The sequence below is a fragment of the Sprattus sprattus genome (assembly GCF_963457725.1).
Source record: "Sprattus sprattus genome assembly, chromosome: 17".
Lineage (NCBI taxonomy): Eukaryota > Metazoa > Chordata > Actinopteri > Clupeiformes > Clupeidae > Sprattus > Sprattus sprattus.
In genome coordinates, this window is record NC_137915.1 from 11,327,607 (window position 1) to 11,344,282 (window position 16,676).

Sequence of the window (16,676 nt, forward strand, 5' to 3'; positions counted from 1 at the left end):
AGTCAGAGCAAGACTGGACAACCAGCAGGCTTTGAATCTCAATCATCCAAAGGTAAGAAACTAAATAATTCTATAGGCCACTATCGTATAGCTTATTGAACTAAAGAATGATGAGAACACTGCAGAATAATGAATAATAACAGTGGGAGGATGAGATGCTATCTGCATGTGCATCAACATATTCTTAATGTGTATTTATGTGTGGCATCCATGTGCAGGTATTTCAATTTGTGTGTACAGATGCTTTTACCTCGGCAGTATTTTAATATCGTATTGTACTTTACTGAGATTGGAGAGTGTTCTGTCATGATAACCCACAACATTTGTTTCTTCCAAAGATTAAACCATGGGGGATGCGCAGATGGCAGAGTTTGGGCTTGCGGCTCCATATCTGAGAAAGTCAGACAGGGAGCGTCTGGAGGCCCAGACTCGCCCCTTTGACATTAAGAAGGCATGCTTCGTGACGGATCCTGAGGAAGAGTATGTGAAGGGAACTATTGTAAGTCGTGATGGTGACAAAGTCACCTGTGAGACCGAGAAAGGAAAGGTAGGAGCAACAATCCATCTACCCATCATATTTTCAACTCTTTTTTTGCACAAAGGTTAACCAATACTATTTATTTTCAGATCTAAGCCTACTTTACCCATTTAACAATACCGCTTTGTTCCAGACCGTCGTTGTGAAAGAGTCAGATATCCACCCTCAGAATCCGCCAAAGTTCGATAAAATCGAGGACATGGCGATGTTAACCTTCCTGCACCAACCTGCTGTGCTGTATAACCTCAAAGAGCGTTATGCAGCCTGGATGATCTACGTGAGTACAGTGATGAGTGGCTCAGTTTCCCAAGAGGTTGTTGCTTTGCTTGTTGCCTGTAAATTAAATTAGGGCCCTATGTGTCTTTGCACAGACCTACTCTGGGTTGTTCTGTGTGACAATCAATCCCTACAAGTCGCTGCCAGTGTACAACCAGGAAGTTGTTGTTGCTTACAGAGGCAAGAAGAGGACTGAAGCTCCTCCTCACATCTTCTCCATCTCTGACAATGCCTACCAGTATATGCTGGCAGGTAAATGCAAATTAATTTGGTTAAGGTATAGTCTATAATGTCTACAACTGAGAGAAGGGGGTTATATAATGATCAATCAGTGAGCTTCTTACAAGAAAATGTTCTTATCTGTTCATCAAATGAGAAATGATGGTTGGAACAGTATAACATACAAAAGTCAACTGACTATATATTACATCACTTAATCTCTGCATACATTTTTTTAATTCATTAGATTATTACTGAATGCCATGTTTCTCTTTTAGACCGAGAGAATCAGTCCATCCTGATCACGTAAGTTTGCAATGCAAATGGTTTCTATTTCTAGATCTCCATCACAAAATAATGAATATTCCTCTCCATTCCCTTGCAGCGGAGAATCTGGTGCTGGGAAGACTGTGAACACAAAGAGAGTAATTCAGTACTTTGCCAGCGTTGCTGCTGGGGGTGCAAAGAGAGATACAAGTGACAAAAAGGTAGTGAAACTGAAACATGGCTGTACTGTGTGTGATCCCCATTGCACAGCATCCTCATGAAGGCTATGATGAAACTGATAGGTGTTTCTCTTCAGGGAACCCTGGAAGATCAAATCATCCAGTGTAACCCTGCTCTGGAGGCCTTTGGTAATGCAAAGACCATCAGAAATGATAACTCCTCTAGATTTGTAAGTATGACCCTTTTGGCACACGTGAAGGAGAAGGGAAACCAAGGGAAGAGACATTAAAAGAGTGACACATAAACTGTAGTCTAAAAACATCTGTAGAAATCAGCCAAAAGGTACAGAAGAGTTTAAACTAATCTAATGCTCAATTATCAATAAGAACTTGTGATGTGCCAAATGTGATATCTGTGTGCTGCACAGCCAATGAACCCCCATGCAGGTTTGGGGGGGCGGGGGGGATAATGAAGCAGCTTCACTGCTCAAACTCTAAATATGATATGCATTAAGACCATCAGGGCATTTACTTAACTTCCATCTGTATATGCCTCCTACAGGGAAAGTTTATCAGGATCCACTTTGCTGCAAATGGCAAACTGGCCTCTGCTGACATTGAGACTTGTGAGCATATTTTCATTCAACTGTATTATTGTAAATTCTTAAGGTGCATGCTGTTAACCCACTGAAAATTTGCCTGATTTGCACATACTGTTTGGCAAATGAAAATGTTTGGCAGATCTCCTGGAGAAGTCTCGAGTGACTTTCCAGCTCAAGGCTGAGAGAGATTATCACATCTTCTACCAGATTCTCTCTCAGAAGAAACCAGAACTGCTGGGTTAGACTTCCAAAACGTTCACATAACATTACATCACCTGTGCCTCTGAACACATATCTGAGCACCTTATTTGCTTCCTTCTAGAGCTTCTGTTGATCACTGCCAACCCCTATGACTATGCCTTCATCTCCCAAGGAGAGACAACTGTGACTTCTATAAATGATGGGGATGAGCTGATGGCTACTGATGTGAGGGAAACTCACAAAAAACAACAGAGTCATTTATTTGGTGTACTGTACTTGATTTAGAAGCTTCCATCAAATCGCCCCCTCGTGTGTCTTGTTCTACAGGATGCTTTTGATGTGCTGGGCTTCACTGCAGAAGAGAAGATGAGCATTTACAAGCTGACTGGTGCCATCATGCACTATGGCAACTTGAAGTTCAAGCAGAAGCAGAGAGAGGAGCAGGCAGAGGCTGATGGCACTGAGGGTAATCTATTTTCTTTCCTTAATGTCATATCCTGAAAGTAGGTGTGTGCATTATAAAATACTACATCAAATCTGCAAGATCTTATCCATCTTTGAAAGATTAATCACTAGGCCATTTTTAAGGTCCTCCAATCAGCAACCAGTGACATTGAAGTGAAACGTTTGTTTGAAATTCAGACAAAGTGATACAAACAGTAGAAGCGACACCAGCAAACACAGAAGAATTGAAGCGTGAGCAAGGAGAATGTGATCATTTCTTCATCAAGGGCAGACATTGTGTCCTCCTGCCAAAGGGGTTCAGGAAAGGGCTAATATATCAGCATGCACCACCTTTAGTGGTGAAGTAGGAAGTACAGAAATCCCACAGTGGTCAATGCCGACTTGTGAATTTGGTGTCTGATTATACCAGGTTATGAAAACCCAAGATAACATCATGTCATGGCGTCACTAGGTCACACATTACCAAATATAGATTTTAGCTGGCTACTCACTATTCTTAGTGCATTTGTCATGGCAAAGCTGGCTTGCACTAGCTTGCTGTCTGTGTCAGGTAGGGTGGTAGTTAGTCCTCTTAGTGCCAGTTGCTATGTTGGCTAGCTAGGGACTGTTGGGGGGGGGGGGGGGGGGGGGCAGCAATTGCCCTTAGATCCCTGCATTACTGGATGATTCAATGACCAAAGAATAACATCACATTTTAGATGCGGACAAGTCTGCTTTTCTGATGGGACTGAACTCTGCTGACCTCATCAAGGCCTTGTGTCACCCAAGGGTCAAAGTTGGACACGAGTGGGTCACCAAGGGACAGAATGTCCAACAGGTGAGATGCGGCCAACTTCACAACTTTAAAATTGAATTATTGTTCCATGATTATTTCAGAACTAAAAGGGTTATCTGTTCCCCACAACATGCCAGTATTAAAAATAATGAAATAATGTAAAACATTTATCAACACACTGAACATGGACTTTAGAAAATAAAAGTATTTATTTAAAAATGAAAACTTAACTGAAATAATTCTAATTGACAGCATTGGCAGCATCATTTAAAAAAAAAAAATTCTCACCCTGTCAGGTGTATTATGCTGTTGGTGCACTTGCAAAAGCAGTGTATGAAAGGATGTTCCTCTGGATGGTGGTGAGAATCAACCAGTCCTTAGACACCAGACAACCTCGCCAGTACTTCATTGGTGTGCTGGACATCGCTGGATTTGAGATCTTTGATGTAAGTTTTGATTCCTTTGATCCTCTTTCTTTTCCTATTCTTTACTTTTGACTGAAAAAAACATTGAAACACCGCAACATATCTCATTCAGTTCAACACCTTTGAGCAAATGTGCATCAACTTCACTAATGAGAAGCTGCAGCAGTTCTTCAACCACCACATGTTTGTGCTGGAGCAAGAGGAGTACAAGAAGGAGGGCATTGAGTGGACATTCATTGACTTCGGCATGGACTTACAGGCCTGCATTGACCTCATTGAAAAGGTGATTTATCAATTTATGCTCTATTTCCATCATCTCATCTAGTTTATGGTAAATAATAAACAGTGGAGTTAATGTTTATTTTGTGGATGCAATGCTACAACACCTCTGACATTGGGCTAATACCTGTCCCTAGCCCATGGGTATCATGTCCATCCTTGAAGAGGAGTGCATGTTCCCCAAGGCCAGTGACGCTACATTTAAAACCAAGCTTTACGACAACCACTTGGGGAAATCAAACAACTTCCAGAAGCCCAGGATTGTCAAGGGGAAACCAGAGGCCCATTTCTCCCTGGTTCACTATGCTGGAACCGTTGATTATAACATCAACAACTGGCTGGTGAAGAACAAGGACCCCCTCAATGAGACCGTGGTCGGTTTATACCAGAAGTCAAGTATGAAGATGCTGGGAAGTCTTTTTGCCAACTATGCTAGTGCTGACTCTGGTGAGTGTCGATGCGGTCAAGGCTTACTACACGTCACAACAAGAATGATTTAGTGCTGCACCACACATGTTTCGAGCTCTACTGGTAATGAGGGGTAGAGGAGGTGAAGGATGGGCATGACACAACATTATTTGCAATATACTGCAGCTTACCATTTAGTCATCTCCTGCATTAGCCAAGATCACGTGTGTGAGAATCATGGTCTGTTATTGATGCACTACAGTTCACCTCAGAAGTATGTGATAGTATATCGTTTTATACCATATATCGGAAGACTCAGTCGTGGATTTGTCAGTCATGATCCAGGTTTATTCTTGAACAATGGTGGCCATCATTGTGAGACAGAGCTTGAGTTCCACTCGCCCAGAGCTTCACCTCAAGATAATCTACCTATTCCTTAAAGGACAGGCTGTTATATACATAATGTTTAGGGGTGTAACCATCTTATACAAATAGGCCATGACTGCAGACTCTTTGTCTTGACCCGGAGGGGGAAGGGGTTTCTCACCTCCGTCCTCAGGTCAACCAAAGTACCCTCACCCAGGAATGCTTACATGCTAATAAAATACAAATAAAAGTAACATTTATAACTAGGTATAAGAACATTGACTCATTGACTATGGCATATCCTTATTAACTATGAATACCGGTCCCTTCATATGGTACACTGATATTTTTCATTTGATCTATATTACCTGTGATAACACCAGTGCAAAGTGTTATATAGCATAGATCATATGTGTAGGAGGACATTATTTTAAAAACATTACTTAGTGATGTAAGCGTCAGATTTCTCTATGTTCATGACATCCATGTCCCCATTGTTCTATAATATACATGACTGTGTGCTGGGAATAGTACACTATATGTTTCCTCTCATAAATATATCAATACTTTATTCTTCTATGTTTTAGTAACAGCAGAGTCTTCTGGGGGTGGGAAGGCCAAGGAAAAGAAGAAAAAGGGCTCTTCCTTCCAGACTGTCTCTGCCCTCCACAGGGTGAGTACAATCAGATGTGAGCTCACAGTCAGAAAACGGCATGAGGTCACTTATATTTAACACAGTCTGAGCTGAAAATCAAACACGCCTCTGTCAGAATTTAAAATATAAAATCAAAGATTTAGCAGAAACTACCAGACACAATTGAAATGACTTACATAATCCAGATATTTAGATTTTTTTTTAATTAGGTCATGCTATGATAACTCCCCCTTAGGAGAATCTGAACAAGCTGATGACCAACTTGAGGATGACTCACCCCCACTTTGTGCGCTGCATCATCCCAAATGAGACCAAGACTCCTGGGGCCATGGAGAATCCTTTGGTCATGCACCAGCTGCGCTGTAACGGTGTGCTGGAAGGCATCAGGATCTGCAGAAAGGGCTTCCCCAACCGGATCCTGTATGGAGACTTCAAACAGAGGTACAGTCTGCTTTAACACTTAGTCATGATCAAAAGGTTATCAGTTTTCAATATCTCAACATTTTATCCCCTTTTGCAGATACCGTATCCTGAATCCTGCTGCTATCCCTGAGGGGCAGTTCATTGACAGCAAAAAGAGTGCAGAAAAACTCCTGGGTTCCCTGGACATTGACCATAACCAGTATAGGTTTGGGCACACCAAGGTATGTAGGCAGATGTAGATAAAAGAGAATTTCATTTCTATTTTCAGTAATCTGAAAATCATGTTTCTAAATTCTAAAATTTCAATGACTATTGAAGGTGTTCTTCAAAGCTGGTCTCCTGGGTACCCTTGAAGAGATGAGAGATGACCGTCTTGCTCTTATCATAACAAGACTTCAGGCTAGATCCAGAGGCGTTCTTGCTAGAATAGAGTTCCAGAAGGTTCTTGAACGAAGGTAACAGTATTGTTTGCAGTTTTCAGTAAACTTGTCAATCCAGCTTTAGCTTAATCTTACTTCAGGCTAACTTGCTGTAGCACAAAATACTACCAATTGACTCCTACTATCCGCTTACAACACTGACATTCCCATACATGTTAGAGGATATATTAACACGATTAATATTCATGTTCATTCATAACTACAACCTTATGGTAGTCCCAGTGGCTGATATAAAAATAAGGAGGTCGTTTAGCTTTGTATTTGTTCTAAAGCTAAAGATTTAACATAAACATTCATCATAGTAAACTTTCAAAAACGATCATATTAAAACTCACACCGCAGGGATGCCTTGCTGACAATTCAGTGGAACATCCGTGCATTCATGAGTGTCAAAAATTGGCCCTGGATGAAGATGTTCTTCAAGATCAAACCACTACTAAGATCAGCTGAGGCTGAAAAAGAGATGGCCAACATGAAGGAAGAATTCCTTAAACTAAAGGAGGCCTACGCTAAATCTGAGGCTCGTAGAAAAGAGCTGGAGGAGAAAATGGTTTCTGTTCTCCAAGAGAAGAATGACCTGCAACTTTCAGTTCAGACTGTGAGTAAAGCTTATTTTCAGTGTTTATAAAAAAGCAAACAGTACATTTCTTTGACATACAGACAAAGGGAATATTTTACTCTTCACAGGAACAAGATAATCTTTGTGATGCTGAAGAACGTTGTGAGGGTCTGATCAAGAGCAAGATCCAGCTTGAGGGCAAAGCCAAAGAGCTGACTGAGAGACTGGAAGATGAGGAAGAGATAAATGCAGAGCTGACTGCTAAGAAGAGGAAGTTGGAGGATGAGTGCTCTGAGCTCAAGAAGGACATTGATGATCTGGAGCTCACTCTGGCTAAAGTGGAGAAAGAGAAACATGCCACTGAGAATAAGGTCTGCACATCCTGAAGAGGATAGATACTATGTCATGATGACAAGTCCCGTATCTACTGGGGGACGTTGTTTTAATTATGGGTTTTCTTTAAATCGTATGTGGTCTTCTGTTTTCAGATTAAAAACCTGGTTGAGGAGATGGCAGCTCTTGATGAAATCATTGCCAAGCTGACCAAGGAGAAGAAAGCTCTACAGGAGGCTCATCAGCAAACGCTGGATGACCTTCAGAGTGAGGAGGACAAAGTCAACACTCTGACTAAGGCCAAAGCCAAGCTGGAGCAGCAAGTTGATGATGTAAGCAATAAGAAATGATCTGTCAGATTTAATTATTTTAAATAAACATGATCTTATTCAATTCATTTTGTCCCCTTGATTTATAGCTTGAAGGGTCCCTGGAACAGGAAAAGAAGCTAAGGATGGATCTGGAGAGAGCTAAGAGGAAGCTTGAGGGTGACTTAAAGTTGACTCAAGAGAACGTGATGGACCTAGAGAATGATAAACAACAGCTGGAGGAAAGGCTTAAAAAGTATGTTTTCTTTTCTTCTATCTTGAAATCACAAATCTTGTTTAAATGTACTTTGGCTATTTACATAAAAATATAAAGTCTCACACAGTATTTCCTGTTGTAGGAAAGACTTTGAAATAAGCAATCTTATTAGCAAGATTGAAGATGAGCAAGCCATGGCAACTCAGCTACAGAAGAAACTGAAGGAGCTTCAGGTATGGAGGGTAAAAAAAAAAGTAGATGCCATTTGTTAACATAAGAAAAATCTATAAAGATATATCTTTAGTTTCTCCTAGACAAAAATTTCGGCTTAAATCTCCTAATTGTCAGATTTGTATGGAACAAATTCTTCCTTTGGTGTTAAAGGAGTGATTACAACACAAATCATGCAGTTTTTACTAAATGTTTATTAAAATAAATAAATATTTATATATCAATATAACTTCCACTGTTCCTTTCTTAAGACAACCTTGGTGTTTGGGGATGATGCTTACATTTTCACAATAAAGTGCATTTAATCCAAAAAACTGATGTGGAGGGGGGTAGCTAGGAAATCTTTCTTTGTCAGTTATGGTAGATCTAGTCTCTAATCTTTTTTTTGTCTCAAACTGTTTCTCCTACGGATGTTATAAAAGACATAATCATAAACATAATTGAAACAATAATGAGATCCCATCTAGGTCTCCTGAGCTCTTTGAGAATTACAATGTTCCTATGGGTTCTTGTGATTTTTTCCCCCCCTTCCTCTAAATAAAGGCTCGAATTGAGGAGCTAGAAGAGGAGCTGGAGGCTGAGAGAGCTGCCAGGGCCAAAGTGGAGAAGCAGCGGGCAGACCTGTCCAGAGAGCTGGAGGAGATCAGTGAGAGGCTGGAGGAGGCTGGAGGTGCCACTGCTGCCCAGATTGAGATGAACAAGAAGAGGGAGGCTGAGCTCCAGAAGCTGCGCAGAGACCTTGAAGAGTCTACTCTGCAGCATGAGGCCACCTCTGCCACACTGAGGAAGAAGCAGGCAGACAGTGTAGCTGACCTTGGCGAGCAGATTGACAACCTTCAGAGAGTGAAACAAAAGCTTGAGAAGGAGAAGAGTGAACTCCGTCTGGAGCTGGATGATGTTGGCTCCAGCATGGAGCAGGTCGCCAAAATCAAGGTAAGCAGCATAACCTAAGATCTTTATTCATTACATTAGTGTCCAGGTTACTTATTTTCTCATATATTTCAGGGAAACTTGGAGAAAATGTGCAGGACCTTGGAGGATCAGATGACTGAATACAGGACAAAGTATGAAGAAGCCCAGCGAAGCATCAATGACTCTACTATGCGGAAAGCTAAGCTACAAACTGAAAATGGTATGGAAAAATAGTAGACTGATCGGGATAACGGATTTTAAATAATATACGCTCCTGCCCAAAAGGGGTATTTAAATTGTTTGTGTGCAAAAAATTACAGTTGTACAGCGTGATTAAGTGTACTAGGCAGCCATTTATTTCTGTGTGTACAAACCGTCATGGAACTAACTGAACAATTCGATTTCGCGACGAGAATTTGTGATTGCCATACAGTTTTCTACCGGCACTAATACCTCTCTCCCTCTTTAAATTGAGGTTTTCCTACTCATCGCAGCAACGACAGCTGACGATCAAGTTAGGAGATTTTCACGAGAGATTACGGGTCTTGATAGAGATCATACTTGATCATATCTGTAGTGTTTTGCTTATCTCCTTACACCACACGTATCACAGATCAATCACGAAAAGGCGTTAATAGACAACCCTCCTGTATCAGCTTTTTTTGCGTGTTGGTCTACACAACGGAATAAAACGGAGAAAATGTTTCAGTCAAATCCAAACAAGTTACCAGTAGTAATCTAGACACCCACCGCTACTGAAATATGTAAAATTGGTTGACTAAAGATTTTTCTATCTATAGCTAAAGGTTTATAACGGTTTGTCACTTTTTGATAGCTGGGGCGTTAATAGGTGTCTTTACGATATTACACATTGGTCAGATATAATATTATTGTTGTCGTTGTTATTTCTTACCATGTTCACTTATTTCACAATGTAGTTTATCTGCCTATTCAGTTATACAATACATGTCATGCACCCAAACACACATTTGTGCATGCCAACACTTCTAATTAAGGTATTTCACCAAAATATAATTTAAAAAGGTGAGCTTTCCAGACAACTTGAGGAGAAGGATTCTCTGGTATCACAGCTGACCAGAAGCAAACTATCCTACACCCAGCAGATTGAGGATCGAAAAAGACAGTTGGAGGAGGAAGTCAAGGTAACTCTGGTAGCATTTAACAGCACCACTTTACAATAAGACTCCTTTATAAATGGTTTATAAATGGTTATAAATAGGTTATTAATTAGGTTGTAAGCCCTTTGTAAGTCATTAATAAGCCCTTATAAATGAGTTATAAACACAGTTTTTATACGTCGATGCGGGCTCACTATTTGGGAAGATCCCCATCTTGCCCCCCCCCTCCAAATTTCCTTCTGGATCCATCCATCCAAGATCAAGTTACTGCTTGCTACTCATTACACAACAAATCACCCTTTATTAATCAGTTACAAACATTTTTAACTGGCAAAATGGAGCCTTATTGTAAAGTTATTTTCCTGGGGTTTAATCTCTAGTAACAGATACAAGAATGGTAGGGAGTGTGCAATTGGGCTAGTAGAGCAAGTTAAGAGATAGACAGTGGGTTCCCAAGATGGGGATCTTCCCATCTAGTGAGCCCGCATCGATGTATAAAAACTATGTTTATAACTCATTTATAAGGGCTTATTAATGACCTACAAAGGGTTTACAACCTAATTTACCTATTTATAAACCATTTATAATGGGGTCTTATTGTAAAGTGGTACCCATTTAACAGTTGTACTACAACAACTATTTTGAATATTGTGATTGATTAATTTATCTGTAAATTGAATAGTTTCAAAATAAAATCCTACATAATCTACATATTTCAACATTCCAGGTTTATGTACTAACAATGCTTTATTCATTCAAGGAATGTTATGAACAAAACATAAAACATTATATTCACATGAATTGATGCATTTATTAAAATGAATAATAAAAAAAAATGTTTCCAAACAGCTCTGTTTGGTCTAGTGCAACATTTAATGAACTTCTCAGTATCACAATCACATCACTTCACTTATCAAAATGTTTACATTTTCTCTCTTGCGCAAGGTGCTGTAGGATATTCTAGCTATTCCAACCTAAACCTAGAAAGAACATTTGTTTCTTTGTCTACTTAATGCATGCAATGTGTTTAGTGACTTTACCATCTCATCAACTATTAAATTAGTTGCCAACAATTATTTGAGTCGATCTTATTCGATTTAGTCGATAGTTGTTGCAGCCCTATTTTACAGTAAATCACATTACATCAATTAACATACATTTCTTCTCTCAGGCTAAGAATGCGCTAGCCCATGCAGTACATTCTGCTCGCCATGATGCTGAACTCCTGAGGGAGCAGTTTGAGGAGGAGCAGGAGGCCAAGGCTGAGCTGCAGCGCAGTCTCTCCAAGGCCAACTCTGAGGTGGCTCAGTGGAGAACCAAGTACGAGACTGATGCCGTCCACAGGACTGAGGAGCTGGAAGATGCCAAGTAAGGCCCCCTGAGCTGACATGTATGAACTATTTAAAATCAGAGACTAAATATGGCTCGTCAAATTGTAATGCACACTTTCGATTTATTGTTTCTCAGGAAAAAGCTGGCTCAGCGTCTGCAAGATGCAGAGGAAGCTGTGGAGGCTGGTAATGCTAAATGCTCTTCCCTGGAGAAAACTAAGCATAGACTGCAGAATGAGATTGAAGATCTCATGGTAGATGTGGAGAGATCCAATGCGGCTGCTGCTGTCCTGGACAAGAAGCAAAGAAACTTTGATAAGGTAATGAACCCATTTATCCTAAAGATCATTTAACTTCCAACACTTCATCTAATATCCCAGGTGACAAAATGACAGTTATGATCCATATTTCAATTCTATCAGGTCCTGGCTGAGTGGAAGCAAAAGTATGAGGAGTCTCAGTCTGAGCTGGAGAATTCCCTGAAAGAGACCAGATCTCTTGGCACTGAGCTTTTCAAACTCAAGAACTCCTATGAGGAATCTCTGGATCACCTGGAGACCATGAAGAGGGAGAACAAAAATCTCCAAGGTCTGCACTTCCTGGCATATATAAAATAAAACAATACCTTACCTTGATGACCTAAGGATTTCCCAAGAAATCTCAACATGTTAACAGAAACATTTTTATCTTATTGTTCAATAGAGGAAATTTCGGATCTCACCGAGCAACTTGGTGAGAGTGGAAAGAGCATCCATGAGTTGGAGAAAATGAGGAAGCAACTAGATCAAGAAAAGGCAGAGATCCAAACGGCTCTTGAGGAAGCAGAGGTGCATTGTTTGAACACAAAATCACATGTTATCAGACTGCTGAATAATTAATTATTTTGTTGTTTAAGTCTTGAGGTGCATCCTTTAACCGACAGTCACCATCAACAGGCCTCACTTGAACATGAGGAGGGTAAGATCCTGAGAGCTCAGCTGGAGTTCAACCAGGTCAAAGCTGACATTGAACGTAAACTTGCGGAGAAGGATGAGGAGATGGAGCAGGCCAAGAGGAACCAGCAGAGAGTGGTGGATACCCTGCAGAGCTCCCTGGAGTCTGAGACTCGCAGCAGGAATGAGGCTCTCAGGCTGAAGAAGAAGATGGAGGGAGACCTCAATGAGATGGAGATCCAGCTCAGCCAGGCCAATAGGCAGGCATCTGAGGCCCACAAGCAGCTCAAGGGTCTCCATGGCCATCTGAAGGTTAAACAACAATACTTTTATATAACTGTGAATGGATAGATCTTTTAGATGACTCCATATGAATATTTCTATTTTCCCTTTTAGGATGCACAACTACAGCTGGATGAGGCTCTCCGTACTAACGATGATCTCAAAGAGAACACTGCCATTGTGGAGAGACGGAACACTCTGCTGCAGGCTGAACTGGATGAGCTGAGGTCCCTGGTGGAGCAGACTGAGAGAGGCCGGAAACTGGCTGAACAGGAGTTGCTGGACGTCAGCGAGAGGGTGCAGCTACTGCACTCTCAGGTAAAATCCTAAACAAGGTGTTTTTTTTAAACGTATTCATAAGGCGACACAGACCATCATGAACATTCTTCCCACATAGAACACCAGCCTGCTGAACCAGAAGAAGAAGCTTGAGGCTGATACATCCCAGCTTCAGACTGAAGTGGAGGAGGCTGTGCAGGAGTGCAGGAATGCTGAGGAAAAAGCCAAGAAGGCCATCACTGATGCTGCCATGATGGCAGAGGAGCTGAAGAAGGAGCAGGACACCAGTGCTCACCTGGAGCGCATGAAGAAGAACATGGAGCAGACCATCAAGGACCTGCAGCACCGTCTGGATGAAGCTGAGCAAATCGCCATGAAGGGCGGCAAGAAACAGATCCAGAAGCTGGAAGCCAAGGTAAATATTCTTTTGTTTTTGTATCATTATGTTGATTTTGAAGAATGCTACTGGCATCAAAATGCTATTGCGATTTACAGGTGAAGGAACTGGAAAATGAATTGGAAATGGAGCAGAAAAAGGCCAGTGAATTCTTGAAAGGAATCCGGAAACATGAGAGACGCATTAAGGAGCTCACTTACAAGGTACTATAACCATCTAATATGTGTCTATGCTTGTGATATGGTAAATGGGTTTGATACCCTGAGTTCGCGATGTGAGCTAAGAGCCTTAAAGGTCCTTTCACATTCAATGGTGATTCGCTGGACATTAGCTACTCTTCTAGCCAAACCGGAATCCAGCTGAATGTTTTCCAGCCACAGTGGACAGTCTCATAAATTCATATCTTTGAATATTTACTTTAAAAATTAGACTGAGGAGGACCGTAAGAATGTGGCCCGTCTTCAGGATCTGGTGGACAAGCTGCAGCTGAAAGTGAAGTCCTACAAGAGGTCAACAGAAGAAGCCGTAAGTCATTTTCAGAGAGAAAAATAATTCAATTTTAGTAGGTTGACCAGACGAGGCCGTGTGATTTGGTGTTTTTTCTAGGTCAGGTGCTACCATGGAACACAATGGGCAGCATTCACAGATAGGGAGGCACAGTGGGTTTAAGAATTAATGATGATATTGTATTCCTGTATATATGAAATGGTCAGAACAGTCATTTTATACACTTAACACTTCTTCCAGGAGGAACAGGCCAACACTAACTTGGGCAAGTTCCGCAAGATACAGCATGAGCTGGATGAGGCTGATGAGAGAGCTGATATTGCTGAGTCTCAGGTCAACAAGATGAGAGCCAAGAGCCGAGAAGTAGGTAGTAAGGTAAGAGGACCTGCAAGTATTTAGTGAACATTTAGCATGGTTCCGATGCACACTGCTAGCATATGCTATCACAGTAACCTTTTAAAAAGTTTAAAAGTTTCCTAAATGTTAGGAATCACTAGTTAAGCTCACCTATATAGAAGGAGACAGATCATTGTCAACATTCAGCTGCTACTGCAGCACTACTGAAGCCTTGGAACAAGATTTGATGAAATGATTAGTGACAGCAGCCTTCTATATTCGATCTCACTTTTGGGGCCATGTTGGAATCCCGTTCATTTTAGTGTCAATACTTTGCTTAGCTTCATTATGTTGCTTAAAGCACAGATGTATGATCTCCAAACAACTGCTGATGAAAATCCTGCAATGTCACCAATGTGCATCAACTCCACTGCACTGAACAGCACAGATAAAATTATGCACTCTATAAATTATGGAAGGGATAACGCCCTTCGAGCTGTACAGTTCTACAAAGATAATGGACGATGCAGGGCAAAGAAGGAGTTGCTCTGCAAAGTCCATTATCTTTGTAGAGCTGTACAGCTCGAAGGCCGTTATTCCCGTTTACAACATCCAAGTATTGTATCCAACATGTTTTTCTCCCGAGAATATTAAAGTTAATTACAAAATCTTCCATTTCTGTTTTCCTTGTTAACTAGATTGAAACTATGTATCCGCTATCCTAGCTGTCAAAAAAAAAACGTTACGTTGGTTGTCAATGGTAACCGTTTAAGAGCATTAATATGGAACAGCGATTTAACTTTTCTACTGGGACTACGTCCAAGGTGTCCGGTTATACGAACTTAATGTACACCCCATTAGCCAATCAGAAAACAGTATTTCGTTCCAGAGGGAGATAACAATATTTAAGTTGTCCACTCCTTCCTCACACTGAGGCAAAATCACTCATTAGGCACTGTTATTCATATGTTTGAGTTAGGAGCAAGTGCGTTAATTGAGCATTTTACAAGTTCCTACTGCACTACTTTAGTACTGTTCCTACCATTGTGCTATTAAGTACTGTTCCTGCCATTGTACCACTTCAGTGCTGTGTACCACTGTACATGTACATATTTCTTGATTACATTTTAACCTATCACTTTCTTTCCCCCAGAAAGGACATGATGAAGAGTGAAGCTCTACCGTGGGCTTTCTGAAAGCCTTGTGTGCTGTGTTAAGGAGAATCTTTGGCTCCTGTACCTGTAGTTCAGTAGAATAAAGTGCAAATGCAAATTAAGTCTGACGTTTGTCTTGTTTTAATGTAAGAAGATGTGGTCAAATATGCTGTATGATATATCACAAATTCCCTTCAAAGATGACTTCTGTGCCCCTGTCTGACAAACAGAGCTATAGTGCATCTTGAGATATGCATCTTGAGGTATCTTGAGATGAAAATAAATATGACTCATAAATCTTCATTCTTCTCCAACTTCATCTACACTGCACTTCCACTCACAGACTTACAATGTGATAGGCACACTAAATTCACCACCAATAAACGAAAGCATGCTGTAACCATGCAGTTCCAGTTCCCTATGTCAGCCTATGTTTACCAATGGAATTAGTGCACTAAATAGTGAAATTAAATTTACTTTAGGGTGTTTAATCAATTTCCTATTCAATTGTAATCTTGTCCCTAGCCATGTTAGACACAGACATTGTCTTCTAGTCTCTTGGTATATTTTGACACATTAAAACACTTGCATTTGTAGTTCAAGAGCTGCTTACTTGGTTAACTGCTCAACGTTGTTTCTGCATGGAAGTGAGATCTCAGTCCCTCCTTACCTGTGAAAACACAGGATGTTTGTAGACGTCTAATGCACAGAGTCTGAATCTTGTGTGATAAAAGGAGGAGTCTAAAGTAAAGAGCTGAAAATACGTGCGTGGGGGCTCACAGAGAAACCAACCCCACACCAATGTCCCATACCATGCCTCAATATACAGTATTAACCTGTGAGGTATTTCACATACTCCCAGTGCTCAAAATGAGTGCAATTTATGTGATCCCCACAATGAGCCTGGTCTCATAATTAAGAACATGTTCTAGCCTTTTTAACATTTGCCTATACATACAATGGAACAATAAAGCTAAATAGGGTATGTCTGAAGCACTATTCCTGAACTGGGCATTAAGTGTATCTGTTATCCACACCTGCCAAAGGTGGTGGTGCCAACGTGGCTCTGTGACAGTATGCCTTTATTTACGAGCTCAGGGATCTTTATGAATTTGACACCTGTCAGAACAACATTGCTCCTCACAAGCTGCTCTCCTCAATCAGACCGAGGCACTCAGCGGGAATTTCACAGGTTATCTTTGTCCTCAAGGACAATGGAACGGAAACAATGCAGAGTAAAC

At 40.9% G+C, this 16,676-nt stretch overlaps 1 protein-coding gene across 4 annotated transcripts; it reads left to right on the forward strand.

Moving 5' to 3' along the window:
• Positions 1-346: 346 nt before the first annotated feature.
• On the forward strand, positions 347-15,455 carry LOC308378713 (myosin-7-like; the record flags this gene model as incomplete). Of its 4 annotated transcripts, none has more annotated exons than XM_080855680.1 (37): positions 347-547; positions 672-815; positions 910-1,066; positions 1,312-1,339; positions 1,419-1,524; positions 1,617-1,709; positions 2,042-2,105; positions 2,221-2,319; positions 2,404-2,507; positions 2,610-2,748; positions 3,446-3,564; positions 3,819-3,968; positions 4,060-4,230; positions 4,364-4,673; positions 5,588-5,673; positions 5,891-6,096; positions 6,176-6,299; positions 6,397-6,533; positions 6,861-7,116; positions 7,206-7,448; positions 7,566-7,742; positions 7,829-7,974; positions 8,078-8,168; positions 8,710-9,099; positions 9,172-9,298; positions 10,123-10,241; positions 11,389-11,585; positions 11,685-11,868; positions 11,971-12,136; positions 12,251-12,375; positions 12,484-12,792; positions 12,877-13,080; positions 13,160-13,456; positions 13,537-13,641; positions 13,868-13,963; positions 14,186-14,320; positions 15,435-15,455. In XM_080855680.1, the coding sequence occupies 37 exons, from the start codon at positions 347-349 to the stop codon at positions 15,453-15,455; spliced, it is 5,826 nt and encodes a 1,941-aa protein (XP_080711806.1). The 4 variants fall into 4 exon arrangements, with proteins under 4 accessions (XP_080711806.1, XP_080711807.1, XP_080711809.1 ...); XM_080855681.1 differs by having other exon boundaries at positions 5,594-5,673; XM_080855683.1 differs by having other exon boundaries at positions 5,597-5,673.
• Between the last annotated feature and the right edge of the window lie 1,221 nt (positions 15,456-16,676).